Source organism: Cherax quadricarinatus, chromosome 86 (assembly GCF_038502225.1).
Source record: "Cherax quadricarinatus isolate ZL_2023a chromosome 86, ASM3850222v1, whole genome shotgun sequence".
NCBI lineage: Eukaryota > Metazoa > Arthropoda > Malacostraca > Decapoda > Parastacidae > Cherax > Cherax quadricarinatus.
The window spans coordinates 8,527,562-8,543,698 of record NC_091377.1 but is presented as its reverse complement, the minus strand read 5'-3'; the positions used below and the strand labels follow the sequence as shown (position 1 = coordinate 8,543,698).

The 16,137-nt window shown below is 39.4% G+C and overlaps 1 protein-coding gene across 1 annotated transcript; it reads right to left on the bottom strand.

Annotated features, from left to right (window-relative positions):
• Positions 1-1,475: 1,475 nt before the first annotated feature.
• LOC138855247 (lysozyme C-like) lies at positions 1,476-14,113 on the bottom strand. The gene is made up of 4 exons (XM_070103614.1): positions 13,952-14,113; positions 6,795-6,956; positions 6,529-6,628; positions 1,476-2,465 (listed from the first exon to the last, which is right to left on the bottom strand). Exons 1-4 carry the CDS (start codon positions 14,079-14,081, stop codon positions 2,150-2,152), a joined length of 708 nt encoding a protein of 235 aa, XP_069959715.1. The 5' UTR covers positions 14,082-14,113; the 3' UTR covers positions 1,476-2,149.
• Positions 14,114-16,137: the final 2,024 nt, after the last annotated feature.

The window sequence follows — 16,137 nt, the reverse complement described above, 5'->3', positions numbered from 1 at the left end:
ATGAATATATATTAGAAATTAATAATCATCTCTAGGGAATGTATTTATTGATTGATAGGGGCTTGCCCCTCCTTGCTGGGACACCCAGACAGTCAGTGCTTGTAACATGCATCAGGTAACATGTATTAGGTAACATGTATTAGGTAACACGTATTAGGTAAGTATATGTATAGGTACATGTACAAGGTAAACATCTCTACTGCTCCTGCCTACTTTCTGTACTCGACTTAAGAAGCCTACTGTGTAGGCGAAACGTTTCTGAATATAGTTGCATAACTGTTGCCTATATGTCTCACTTACCAAACTGTCGGTATTGTATACCATTTTGATATTCACTCTGTCAGACACTGCAACACAATGGCATCTTGGTACAGAAGAGAAAACACCTTGGACAACTTTTTCAAGTGAGAATTGTCGGATCTGAGAAGGACGTGACCTCTCAGTGACTACATTCTCTCTACTACTACTACTCTGCACCTCTCCTTCCGGCAGTATATAAGCCTCTACACTGTAGCTTGATCTTCCGATTGTTTCAGACTATGTAACAGAACTCTTCTCCAGGCTGAGGGACTGACAACCTCAAATCTACGACTTCAAGGGTGATGGACTGATTACATCGTCTTCACATCTCTACTGTTCCTGCCTACTTTCTGTACTCGACTGAAGAAGCCTGCTGTGTAGGAGAAACGTTTCGAAATAAAGCTGCCTAACTGTTGCCCATCTGTCTTATCTACCATTAAGATAAGAGATTTTGTTGGGATTTTTTACCCCGGAGGGTTAGCCACCAGATAACCCAAGAAAGTCAGTGCGTCGTCGAGGACTGTCTGTCCTATTTCCATTACGATTCTTCAGTCTTGTTCCCCAGGATGCCACCCACACCAGTCCACTAACACCCAGGTACCTACTTACTGCTAGGTGAACAGGAACAGCAGGTGTAAGGTTACTAGCACCCAAGTACCTACTTACTGCTAGGTGAACAGGAACAGCAGGTGTAAGGTTACTAACACCCAAGTACCTACTTACTGCTAGGTGAACAGGAGCAGCAGGTGTAAGGTTACTAACACCCAAGTACCTACTTACTGCTATGTGAACAGGAACACCAGGTGTAAGGTTACTAACACCCAAGTACCTACTTACTGCTAGGTGAACAGGAACAGCAGGTGTAAGGTTACTAACGCCCAAGTACCTACTTACTGCTAGGTGAACAGGAACAGCAGGTGTAAGGTTACTAACACCCAGGTACCTACTTACTGCTAGGTGAACAGGAACAGCTGGTGTAAGGTTACTAACACCCAGGTACCTACTTACTGCTAGGTGAACAGGAACAGCAGGTGTAACACGCCCAATGTTTCCCCGCCGGGGATCGAACCACGGACACTCAGTATGTGAGGCAAGAGCGTTTCCTACCATCAGACGCTGACAATGCGTTAATACAACAGAAGGGTTTACCTACAGTAGATAAATAAAACACACAATGCAGTTTATACCATTTTATTTAAAAAACGTTTCGCCCATCAGGGACGTTATCACTTGTCTTACTGACACAGCTGCCACACTGACTTTGCCTCCATTAAAAGAATTAATTCTCTTTTTAAATTTGAATGCATTTAGGTCCATGGTACCGTGAAGGTATGTGCCTACTGGTGATACATAAATCTATTTAGGTATAGGTACACGTAAGTACAATTAAGATAAGATTTCGTTCAGATTTTTAACCCCGGAGGGTTAGCCACCCAATATAACCAAGGACTGTCTGTCTTATTTCCATTGTGGTCCTCAATCTTGTCCCCCAGGATGCCACCCACACCACTCCACTAACACCCAGGTACCTACTTGCTGCTAGGTGAACAGGACAGCAGGTGTAAGGAAACGCATCGAAATGTTTCTACCCTACCGGGAATCGAACACGGGACCTCAGTGTGTGGAGCGATATCTTTTCCAGCGTGGCCACGGGGTCACACATAGTAACATATGTGTAAATTACCAACGATAACCCCCCAAAAAAACATATATCGTGACTTATTTTTTGTGGAGTCCTTGTGAAATATTATTTAATGCCTAGCTGTAAGCTACAGTAAAAATCAGGCAAGATTATAACCTCTGTATATTACATAAATATATTGTTTGAGGGGTACAGAAAGATACTCAATTACTTTCTCTTGTTGTATAAAACCTGGTAGATGTGGCTTAATGGGTTGCCAACGACAGTAGGTCTGGGCAGCGGTTGGTTGCTGTTGTAAACTACTGGTGAGAAGGGAGTGTGTAGGCCAGGTCCGATAGGAACACGTACGAGGTTGATAATAGGATAGTCTTCCCCAGCTTCCACAGGTTTCTCGTTTTCTGTCTGAGTCGCAGGTTTCTGGGGAGACTCGTCTTTAATGTTGATGATGTTGGAGGCCCCTGACCAACACTCGGACATGTACTCGTTTAGATCACGATTCTCGCACTTGTTCACGTATGCAACCCTGAGGAGAAAAAAAACAATGACGATAATGAAGTAGAACGCTAAATTATTGCTACAAGAGGATTGAAAATCCGCACTTAGAAGAGGACCCCACTGGAAATAATTCACTCCGTCTGACTATTATAGGGTTATCCTAGATGATTTATACTTATGTTACTTTTTTTGATAATTGAAATAACCAAAATCTTTATAACTGTACTTTGGTTAATGTGAGAAATCACGAAAGTGCTTCGAATTTCACTGTTTTTTCACATTAGTTATTTTGCATATATATATATATATATATATATATATATATATATATATATATATATATATATATATATATATATATATATATATATATATATATATATATATATATATATATATATATATATATATATATATGTTGGAGCAAAGGAAGGGGTAGCAGTAATGTTGAATGATCAGTTATGGAAGGAGAAAAGAGAATATGAATGTGTAAATTCAAGAATTATGTGGATTAAAGTAAAGGTTGGATGCAAAAAGTGGGTCATAATAAGCGTGTATGCACATGGAGAAGAGAGGAATGTAGAGGAGAGAGAGAGATTTTGGGAGATGTTAAGTGAATGGATAGGAACCTTTGAACCAAGTGAGAGAGTAATTGTGGTAGGGGACCTGAATGCTAAAGTAGGAGAAACTTTTAGAGAGGGTGTGGTAGGTAAGTTTGGGGTGCCAGGTGTAAATGATAATGGGAGCCCTTTGATTGAACTTTGTATAGAAAGGGGTTTAGTTATAGGTATTACATATTTTAAGAAAAAGAGGATAAATAAGTATACAAGATATGATGTAGGGCGAAATGACAGTAGGTTGTTGGATTAAGTATTGGTAGATAAAAGACTGTTGAGTAGACTTCAGGATGTACATGTTCATAGAGGGGCCACAGATATATCAGATCACTTTCTAGTTGTAGCTACACTGAGAGTAAAAGGTAGATGGGATACAAGGAGAATAGAAGCATCACGGAAGAGAGAGGTGAAGGTTTATAAACTAAAAGAGGAGGCAGTTAGGGTAAGATATAAACAGCTGTTGGAAGATAGATGGGCTAATGAGAGCATAGGAAATGGGGTCGAAGAGGTATGGGGTAGGTTTAAAAATGTAGTGTTAGAGTGTTCAGCAGAAGTTTGTGGTTACAGGAAAGTGGGTGCGGGAGGGAAGAGGAGCGATTGGTGGAATGATGAAGTAAAGAGAGTAGTAAGGGAGAAAAAGTTAGCATATGAGAAGTTTTTACAAAGTAGAAGTGATGCAAGGAGGGAAGAGTATATGGAGAAAAAGAGAGAGGTTAAGAGAGTGGTGAAGCAATGTAAAAAGAGAGCAAATGAGAGAGTGGGTGAGATGTTATCAACAAATTTTGTTGAAAATAAGAAAAAGTTTTGGAGTGAGATTAACAAGGTAAGGAAGCCTAGAGAACAAATGGGTTTGTCAGTTAAAAATAGGAGAGGAGAGTTATTAAATGGAGAGTTAGATGTATTGGGAAGATGGAGGGAATAGTTTTGAGGAATTGTTAAATGTTGATGAAGATAGGGAAGGTGTGATTTCGTGTATAGGGTAAGGAGGAATAACATCTTGTAGGAGTGAGGAAGAGCCAGTTGCGAGTGTGAGGGAAGTTCGTGAGGCAGTAGGTAAAATGAAAGGGGGTAAGGCAGCCGGGATTGATGGGATAAAGATAGAAATGTTAAAAGCAGGTGGGGATATAGTTTTGGAGCGGTTGGTGCAATTATTTAATAAATGTATGGAAGAGGGTAAGGTACCTAGGGATTGGCAGAGAGCATGCATAGTTCCTTTGTATAAAGGCAAAGGGGACAAAAGAGAGTGCAAAAATTATAGGGGGATAAGTCTGTTGAGTATACCTGGTAAAGTGTATGGTAGAGTTATTATTGAAAGAATTAAGAGTAAGACGGAGAATAGGATAGCAGATGAACAAGGAGGCTTTAGGAAAGGTAGGGGGTGTGTGGACCAGGTGTTTACAGTGAAACATATAAGTGAACAGTATTTAGATAAGGCTAAAGAGGTCTTTGTGGCATTTATGGATTTGGAAAAGGCGTATGACAGGGTGGATAGGGGGGCAATGTGGCAGATGTTGCAGGTGTATGGTGTAGGAGGTAGGTTACTGAAAGCAGTGAAGAGTTTTTACGAGGATAGTGAGGCTCAAGTCAGAGTATGTAGGAAAGAGGGAAATTATTTCCCAGTAAAAGTAGGCCTTAGACAAGGATGTGTGATGTCACCGTGGTTGTTTAATATATTTATAGATGGGGTTGTAAAGAGAAGTAAATGCGAGGGTCTTGGTAAGAGGCGTGGAGTTAAAAGATAAAGAATCACACATAAAGTGGGAGTTGTCACAGTTGCTCTTTGCTGATGACACTGTGCTCTTGGGAGATTCTGAAGAGAAGTTGCAGAGATTGGTGGATGAATTTGGTAGGGTGTGCAAAAGAAGAAAATTAAAAGTGAATACAGGAAAGAGTAAGGTTATGAGGATAACAAAAAGATTAGGTGATGAAAGATTGGATATCAGATTGGAGGGAGAGAGTATGGAGGAGGTGAATGTATTCAGATATTTGGGAGTGGACGTATCAGCGGATGGGTGTATGAAAGATGAGGTGAATCATAGAATTGATGAGGGGAAAGGGTGAGCGGTGCACTTAGGAGTCTGTGGAGACAAAGAACTTTGTCCTTGGAGGCAAAGAGGGGAATGTATGAGAGTATAGTTTTACCAACGCTCTTTTATGGGTGTGAGGCATGGGTGATGAATGTTGCAGCGAGGAGAAGGCTGGAGGCAGTGGAGATGTCATGTCTGAGGGCAATGTGTGGTGTGAATATAATGCCGAGAATTCTTGGTTTGGAAGTTAGGAGGAGGTGCGGGATTACCAAAACTGTTGTCCAGAGGGCTGAGGAAGGGTTGTTGAGGTGGTTCGGACATGTAGAGAGAATGGAGCGAAACAGAGTGACTTCAAGAGTGTATCAGTCTGTAGTGGAAGGAAGGCGGGGTAGGGGTCGGCCTAGGAAAGGTTGGAGGGAGGGGGTAAAGGAGGTTTTGTGAGCAAGGGGCTTGGACTTCCAGCAGGCATGCGTGAGCGTGTTTGATAGGAGTGAATGGAGACAAATGGTTTTTAATACTTGACGTGCTGTTGGAGTGTGAGCAAAGTAACATTTATGAAGGGGTTCAGGGAAACCGGCAGGCCGGACTTGAGTCCTGGAGATGGGAAGTACAGTGCCTGCACTCTGAAGGAGGGGTGTTAATGTTGCAGTTTAAAAACTGTAGTGTAAAGCACCCATCTGGCAAGACAGTGATGGAGTGAATGATGGTGAAAGTTTTTCTTTTTCGGGCCACCGAACCTTGGTGGGAATCGGCCAGTGTGATAATAAAAAAAAATAAAAAAATAATAATATATACAATATACTCATATACATATATATATATATATATATATATATATATATATATATATATATATATATATATATATAAATTTAGTAATTTATACGGGAGAAGGGGTTACTAGCCCCTTGCTCCTGGCATTTTAGTCGCCTCTTACAACACGCATGGCTTACGGAGGAAGAATTCTGTTCCACTTCCCCATGGAGATAAGAGGAAATAAACAACAACAAGAACTAGAAAGAAAATAGAAGAAAACCCAGAGGGATGTGTATATATACATATATATGCTTGTACATGCATGTGTAGTGTGACCTAAGTGTAAGAAGAAGTAGCAAGACGTACCTGTAATCTTGCATGTTTATGAGACAGAAAAAAAGGACACCAGCAATCCTACCATCATGTAAAACAATTACAGGCTTTCGTTATACACTCACTTGGCAGGACGGTAGTACCTCCCTGGGCGGTTGCTGTCTACCAACCCACTACCTAGAATATATATATATATATATATATATATATATACATATATATATATATATATATACATATATATATATATATATATATATATATATATATATATATATATATATATATATATATATATATATATATATATATATATATATATATATATATATATATTTATATATATATTAGTACTGACCAGGCTGTTAGTCCTGTACCCTTTCCCTTCCATCTTTCGGTATCCTTAATGATTTTCTGGATGCAGGCCAGGTCATCCGTTAGGCTGTCATCCAGCAGATCTGAAACAGGAACACCAGGTCATTCGCCAGGTCACACCATGTCATTCGCGGAATAGTTCTTAATCTATCTATAAGTGACAGTTCTGCTCAGAAGATAGTCTTGGTGAGGACGAAAGCACTGTTGTCTTTCCCATGTACTCCCATGTACTCTCATGTATTCTCTTACCTGTGCATGACATCTTGCAGACGTTCTTGCCTTGCCAGTTGCCATCCTGACACCAGAACTTGTTGCTTAGTTGGAAGAGTCCATAGTCCTTACTTCCATCCCAGTTGCCATGGTTGACAGCCTCGGTGTTGAATGTGGACTCGTACTGCGCAATACAGACCCCTGTTATGGTGGTGTTGGAGGAGTGGTGGTGAAGTGTGGTGGTGGTGATGCGTGGTGGTGATCGTGGTGTGTGAATATCGTTGTTTTGATAAGGTAGATTGGGGAATGGGAGTGAAGAGAGGAACAAAATATCAGTGAAAGATAGACATAAACATTAATCTTATTAACACGAATCTGCACAAGAAACGAATTGTCATAGAGATGTAAATATTGCTAAGTCACGAAATATTCCAGTATAACTGATTCATGAAATATCCAAACACTCCACTGTCACGAAATGTCCTTAAATTTTACATATGGGAATTCAGTGAAAGGATATGGATTCATTAGAATCCATATACATCAAATAAATATAAACTCTGTTTTACAAGAATCAGATAATTATTGAATTTAATCTTTAGGAATCATATATATATATATATATATATATATATATATATATATATATATATATATATATATATATATATATATATATATATATATATATATATATATATATATATATATATATATATATATATATATATATATATATATATATATATATATATATATATATATATATATATATATATATATATATATATATATATATATATATGCAAAACAACCACTGTGAAAGAATAGAGAAGTTTCAAGCGCTTTCGTGACTACTCACTTTATCAAGGAACAATGAAAGTAAAGCATCAAAGGAAGGTATATAAAGGGGTAGCCCACACCTCACTATCAGATCCCACAACAACGAAACATCTGACGCGAGACAGCAGGCCCGCCGACCGAACTAGACAGGTCCTTCATACAACCCACCAACAAACTATTCTACCCAAGAAATAAGAAATTTAAAAAAATATTATTTGTCCAATGTATTATTAAATTCTTCCCAAATTCTATTAATTATAAATGGGTCTAATTTATATAAACCAAAGGAAATATTCATATTATTGTCAAAACTGCTTTTTATGAAACAAGATTCAATTATATTCCTGTCGACCATGGACTTCCTTGATACTACTTTCTCAACTTTTTGAAAATCAATTGGATGGTTAAAATCTCTTACATAAATAAATAGAGCATTGGAATCTTGTCCAGTTCTAATGCTATATTTATGTTGTTTTAATCTTAGTTCGAGATTTTTACCAGTTTGACCGTAATAAACTTTATCGCAAATTTTACAAGGAATCTTATAGACACATCCATCAGCATTTTGGAAGGAATTCTTTATCAAAAGTTTTTTTACTGAATCAAAATTTTTGAATACAACTTTAATATTAAAAGTCTTAAGAAGAGAAGGCATATCAACCAAGTTTTCATGGTAAGGGAGAACCAACATATTTTTAGTTGAATAAGGCTGGTTGTCCCTTTTTGGATTGCAAAAAGTATTTCTAGCAACTTTAAAAGATTTATCAATTACATTTCTTGGGTATTTCAAATAATTACCTATTTCATAAATTTTGGATATTTCCTCATCTACGAACTCTGGACTACAAATTCGTAAAGCTCTCAAAAACATTGATGAAAAACCAAACAGTTTAACTCTATCTTGATGGGAAGAATAATAATGGACATAGGAACAGTTATTTGTAGGTTTTCTGTAAATTTTAAATTTGAATTCATTATTACCCTTAATAATTAAAACATCTAGAAAAGGCAATGAGTTATTTTCTTCAAATTCAAAAATAAAATTTATAGAATGGGCTAAGCTATTTAATTTGCCAAGGAAATGGTGTATATCTACATTTTTGGGCATAAGACACAAAATATCATCAACATATCTGAACCATTTAGCTCTATTAGGGAGGATTGTGTTAAGCAACCTTGTTTCAAAAAATTCCATGTATAGGTTACTAAGAACAGGTGAAAGAGGATTTCCCATTGCCATACCAAAGTTCTGAGTGTAAAACTTATCATTAAATACAAATTTTGCATCAACAAACTGGTAAAAATCTCGAACTAAGATTAAAACAACATAAATATAGCATTAGAACTAGACAAAATTCCAATGCTCTATTTATTCATGTAAGAGATATTAACCATCCAATTGATTTTCAAAAAGTTGAGAAAGTAGTATCAAGCAAGTCCATGGTCGACAGGAATATAATTGAATCTTGTTTCATAAAAAGCAGTTTTGACAATAATATGAATATTTCCTTTGGTTTATATAAATTAGACCCATTTATAATTAATAGAATTTGGGAAGAATTTAATAATACATTGGACAAATAATAATTTTTTAAATTTCTTATTTCTTGGGTAGAATAGTTTGTTGGTGGGTTGTATGAAGGACCTGTCTAGTTCGGCCGGCGGGCCTGCTGTCTCGCGTCAGGTGTTTCGTTGTTGTGGGATCTGATAGTGAGGTGTGGGCTACCCCTTTATATACCTTCTTTTGATGCTTTATTTTCATTGTTCCTTGATAATGTGAGTAGTCATGAAAGCGCTTGGAACTTCTCTATTCTTTCACAGTGGTTGTTTTGCATATTCTGAAATCACCTGTTTACTGTGAACGTTTACTGTAGCGTGGACGGTTACAAAGCATGGCTTGCTTCTGCAGTGTTTTAAAAACTGAGGTTGGAGAGTTGAAGGAGGAGGTCTTGCTTCTCCAGGAGGAGATTAGGAGGCTGAAGGTCCACCTCAATGGGCCTGGGAGAGAGTGTGAGGTGGTTGGAGATGTGGGGAATGAGGCTTCTAGCAGTGAGGTGCAGTCTGTCTCTCACTGTGAGGAGGCTGTAGGTGGGGAGGTAGCAACGGCTACCAGCAGTGAGGTGCAGCCCAGCACCTGCTACAAGTGGCGAGTTGTTCACAGTAATGGGAGGCGCATCAGAGTAAGGAAAGTTAAGAGTGAAGATCTGAAGGTAGGAAATCGCTTCTCTGTTCTCCAGGATGAATGTACTTCAGTGGCCAGTGAAGGTAAGGGTACTACTGCCCCTGCTAATGAAGGTAAGCGCATTCTTGTGGTTGGTGACTCTCAGGTAAGATATGTTGACCGTGCTTTTTGTAATAGGAATAAGAAGATGAGAGATAGAGTGTGCTTCCCTGGAGCTGGTGTTGGGGACATTGTCAACAGACTGGATAATATCATGTCAGGTAATGGGAACAAGCCCATTATCTGTCTCAGTGCTGGTGGAAATGATATTGGGAAGGGTAGGAGAGAAGAGCTGCTAGATAAGTACAGGTCAGCTATAGATTTCATTAAGTCTAAGGGAGGGATCCCAATCATATGTAGCATCTTGCCTAGAAGGGGAGTAGGAAATGAATGGTTGTCTAGGGCAATTGGTGTAAATTGCTGGCTAGACAGATACTGCAAGGAACTTGCAATCCCATTCATTGACAACTGGAACAACTTTTATGGCAAACATGATATGTATGCAAGGGATGGGGTTCATCTCTCTGGGGCAGGGGTGGTAGCACTTGCAGACTCGATTGAGAAGGCCATTGGTGAAATGCCTATGATTTTAAACTGATGGAAGATAGAGGTATGGGTGTGTGTGGGAAACAAGCAGGTTGCAACACTAGGGTTGGAAACAGTAAATGTATAAAAGGCATTCAGCATGAAGTTATAAATAAAGACAATAGATCAGGTCAGCAAACAAAGGGGGACAGCAGAGGGCAGCAAGGGACTAGCTCCCTTAAGGTTTACTATACTAATAGCAGGAGTGTTAGAAATAAGATAGATGAGCTAAGATTAATTGCAAGTGCAGGAAACATAGATATTATTGCTATAACAGAGACCTGGCTCAATCTGAAAGATAGAGAGATGCCCTCTGAATGTCACATACAAGGCTATAAATTATTCCACACTGACAGGGTCAACAGGAAAGGTGGTGGAGTAGCGATGTATGTCAGAGACAATTTAAATTGTTGTGTTAGACAAGATATTAAATTAGAACTGTCAGCCACTGAATCTGTTTGGTTACAGCTTCTCGAGGGCCGAGAAAAACTAATTTTGGGTGTGATTTACAGGGCCCCAAATCTTGATAGGGAGTGCAGTAAACTTCTATGGGACGAAATTCGTAAGGCATCTACATACGAAAATGTTGTGCTAATGGGAGATTTCAACTATAGACAGATTGACTGGAGCAATTTGACAGGAAATTTAGAGTCGGGTGACTTTCTTGATACGATCCAGGATTGTTTTTTAAAACAGTTTGTGACAGAGCCAACTAGGGGAAATAACCTCCTTGACTTGGTTCTTGCCAGTAGGGAAACACTAATTAATAATCTTGAGGTTAATGATGAGCTTGGGGAGAGTGATCACAAATCACTCAGTTTTAACATATCATGGAATTCCCCTAATAATGGCAATCAAGTCTCCGTCCCTGACTTTCGCTTGGCTGATTTCATAGGACTGAAAAATTACTTAGGTGGGCTGAACTGGAATGACCTGACTAGGGGTCAGGTAGGTGGTGATGGTTGCCGATATGATGCTTTCCAGGGCATAGTTCTAGCTGCTCAGTCAAATTATGTTCCAAATAGGGAAATCAGATCAAACAAAAATGATCCTAAATGGATGAACAATAGATTAAAATATCTGATTGGTCAAAAGAGAGGCATATATAGGCAAATCAAAAGAGGAGAGGGGCAATTAAGAAATCGATATATTCAGTTAAAGAGAGAAATAAAAAAGGGAATTAGAAAAGCAAAAAGAGATTATGAGGTTAAAGTTGCAAGAGAATCGAAGACTAACCCAAAAGGATTCTTTCAGGTATACAGAAGTAAGATCAGGGACAAGATAGGCCCACTCAAAAGTTCCTCGGGTCAGCTCACTGACAGTGATAAGGAAATGTGTAGAATTTTTAACACATACTTCCTCTCAGTTTTTACACAGGAGGATACCAGCGATATTCCAGTAATGATAAATTATGTAGAACAGGACGATAATAAACTGTGCACTATTAGGGTCACAAGTGACATGGTCCTTAGGCAAATAGATAAATTAAAACCTAACAAATCCCCAGGCCCTGATGAACTGTATGCAAGGGTTCTAAAGGAATGTAAAGAGGAGCTTAGCACACCTTTGGCTAATCTTTTCAACATATCACTACAAACTGGCATGGTGCCAGATAAGTGGAAAATGGCAAATGTGATACCTATTTTCAAAACAGGTGACAGGTCCTTAGCTTCGAACTATAGACCAATAAGCCTAACCTCCATAGTGGGAAAATTTATGGAATCAATAATTGCCGAGGCAGTTCGTAGCCACCTTGAAAAGCATAAATTAATCAACGAATCTCAGCATGGTTTTACAAAGGGGCGTTCCTGCCTTACGAATTTATTAACTTTTTTCACTAAGGTATTTGAGGAGGTAGATCATGGTAATGAATATGATATTGTGTATATGGACTTCAGTAAGGCTTTTGACAGGGTCCCACATCAGAGACTATTGAGGAAAATTAAAGCACATGGAATAGGAGGAGAAATTTTTTCCTGGATAGAGGCATGGTTGACAAATAGGCAGCAGAGAGTTTGCATAAATGGGGAGAAATCAGAGTGGGGAAGCGTCACGAGCGGTGTTCCACAGGGGACAGTGTTGGGCCCCCTGCTGTTCACAATCTACATAAACGACATAGATGAGGGCATAAAGAGCGACATCGGCAAGTTTGCCGATGACACCAAAATAGGCCGTCGAATTCATTCTGACGAGGACATTCGAGCACTCCAGGAAGATTTGAATAGACTGATGCAGTGGTCGGAGAAGTGGCAGATGCAGTTTAATATAGACAAATGCAAAGTTCTAAATGTTGGACAGGACAATAACCATGCCACATATAAACTAAATAATGTAGATCTTAATATTACGGATTGCGAAAAAGATTTAGGAGTTCTGGTTAGCAGTAATCTGAAACCAAGACAACAGTGCATAAGTGTTCGCAATAAAGCTAATAGAATCCTTGGCTTCATATCAAGAAGCATAAATAATAGGAGTCCTCAGGTTGTTCTTCAACTCTATACATCCTTGGTTAGGCCTCATTTAGATTATGCTGCACAGTTTTGGTCACCGTATTACAGAATGGATATAAATTCTCTGGAAAATGTACAAAGGAGGATGACAAAGATGATCCCATGTATCAGAAACCTTCCCTATGAGGATAGACTAAGGGCCCTGAAACTGCACTCTCTAGAAAGACGTAGAATTAGGGGGGATATGATTGAGGTTTATAAGTGGAAGACAGGAATAAATAAAGGGGATGTAAATAGTGTGCTGAAAATATCTAGCCTAGACAGGACTCGCAGCAATGGTTTTAAGTTGGAAAAATTCAGATTCAGGAGGGATATAGGAAAGTACTGGTTTGGTAATAGAGTTGTGGATGAGTGGAACAAACTCCCAAGTACCGTTATAGAGGCCAGAACGTTGTGTAGCTTTAAAAATAGGTTGGATAAATACATGAGTAGATGTGGGTGGGTGTGAGTTAGACCTGATAGCTTGTGCTAACAGGTCGGTTGCCGTGTTCCTCCCTTAAGTCAATGTGACCTGACCTGACTAGGTTGGGTGCATTGGCTTAAGCCGGTAGGGACTTGGACCTGCCTCGCATGGGCCAGTAGGCCTTCTGCAGTGTTCCTTCGTTCTTATGTTCTTATGTTCTTATATATATATATGCTGAATAACCACTGTGTATTGTGATATCACCTGTTAACAGAGAAAAGCGTATCTCTGTATATACAGTGGGAGGTGTATATGAGAGAAATTCGTATTTCTTGGTGCATAACTTGATAGTTTAATTCCTGTTTTGTGTATTAAAGTATTACTAACTGGTGGTTTATAGGTGAAGTCTCAGTGACCCTCGTGCAGGAGGTAGACTTTAACTGGAGAAATGGAGTGACAGAAGATATTAACAGTAGATGTAAACAGAATACGTAAACATAGAAGCTATGAACGGGGACAGTAAGAGGTTTACATTAACAGAATACTTTAAGGGGTATATACATTAAGAGGATACTTTAAGAGGTATACACTAAGAGGATATTTTAAGAGGATACATAAACACAGGTGTTCGTACAGTTTTTGACTTGGTCTCGTGGCATCTGGTGTTTACTCTCCAGCAGTGTTGCCAACTCACACTTCTCGAAGATCTTACCCTTGGAGGTCCCTATCACCGCCATCACCACCAGCCATGAGCACGTCAACATCCTGCGATGCAAGAGTACATGAAAGTATATGGAAGTACCTTGGAGTACATAGGGGCACATAGAAATACATGGGAGTACATGGTTAAGAGAGATAGCAGACAGTTTTAAAGTTCACACCGAGGCTATCTGTTGTCTACTGTAGATTAGGGACCATCGCGTAACATCTAGGTGCCTGAGGCAAGGATAGTGAAGCAGAAGGCTCTCTTGCTACCCTCTACTCCTCCCCCGACCATTGCTGGCAGTGATAAGAAGGGGAGGGAACTACCATACCAAATGGTATGGAATATACATTAGTGAATGTAGTCTTAAGTGATGGACTGAACACATCGACTCAAGGCTAAGGGACTGATTACCTCAAACTCTTCCTCCTATTCCACCTTTTTCCGCATTGGACTGAAGAAGCCAGTGTGGCGAAACCTTTCTAGAATAAAGATATCCAAATGTTGCACTGTCTCATTTATCAAAGATATATATTACAGAGGTTCTTGTTCCAGGTACCACTAGTTCTATAGTGGTGCGAGAGAATAAAAACCACTGCTCTGACTTCCACAAACACTACATCTACTACTACGTGCTTTAATTTTTAAAGGAATGGACGGGTAAGCCAGTAGAAGGCCTCGGTCAGATGACCAAAAGCATCAGGAAACGCTTGTTCACGTTTTCTGAAAAATCTTACCTAACCTAACCTAGGGTTGGTCAATATTAATTACTTAAGCTGATGTAATAGCTGAACATATATCAGGAATTCATTATATTGAAACTGAGACACATGTGCAACTTTTGGGTATCTTTATTGTAGACGTTTCGCCCTCCAGTGGCTTTATCAATACAAATTCCAGGACATAACTTGAAGACAGGAGAACTATGTACAGAAGATGAGGTAATCAGTCCCTCAACCTAGCAGTAGGTGCGAAGAGCACCGTAGCATCTCCACGACTACGGTGCTCTTCGCACCTACTGCTAGGTTGAGGGACTGATTACTTCATCTTTTGTACATAGTTCTCCTGTCTTCAAGTTATGTCCTGGAATTTGTATTGATAAAGCCACTGGATGGCGAAACGTCTACAATAAAGATACCCAGATGTTGCACATGTGTCTCAATTTCATCTTGTCGGTATTGCATACCATTCTTGCACAATTCATTATATTGAGGTTTGCCGCAACGTGGTATCCAGATAAAGTCAATATATATTCAGAGTATCTGTTCAGTATTTTTCAGCTTCGGTGGATGGTTCCATTCTGGATCATTATTTACGTTGATGTTGCATCCTCTGCCTCGAAGTTTCTTAAGAGAAACAAGAGTGATTGCTTGGGGTGTCTTCGTATGGGTTATTTCTGGCTGATGGTATTAGCATGGTAGCTCTTCTCTGTACCCTCTCCAGTGATGGTATCAGTCTGGTAGTTCTCTGTACCCTCTCCAGTGATGGTACCAGCTTGGAGGGAGGGAGGAAGAGAGAGAGAGAGAGAGAGAGAGAGAGAGAGAGAGAGAGAGAGAGAGAGAGAGAGAGAGAGAGAGAGAGAGAGAGAGAGAGAGAGAGAGAGAGAGAGAGAGAGAGAGAGAAAGAGAGAGAGAGAGAGAGAGAGAGAGAGAGACAGAGAGAGAGACAGAGAGAGAGAGAGCGAGAGAGAGAATATATTACTGAAGGTCATTGACTAGCGCCTTGAGGCACCCGACAAGGTACGCTACTTGCAATCAAGTTGTAGATATTGTCTGCCTAACTTGACACTCCAACACCTGCTTCCACCATCTAACACCTGCCTCCACCATCTAACACCTGCCTCCACTATCTATCACCTGCCTCCGCCTTACAACACCTGCCTCCACCATCCAACACCTGTAATCAACATACTTAAACCTCATTGCCAGAGAAACTCACTTTTTTGCATATGTTGCTAAAAATATTGCTAACAATTGCCAGAGTCGTGCAAAGAGAAAAAAAATTAGTGTGTACCGAGGCCAGTTGGTACGTGTATGTACGTACATGTACGTACATGTACGTACATGTGACTGTGTTGCAAGACACACAAGTGTACACCACATTACAAACATTTTTTT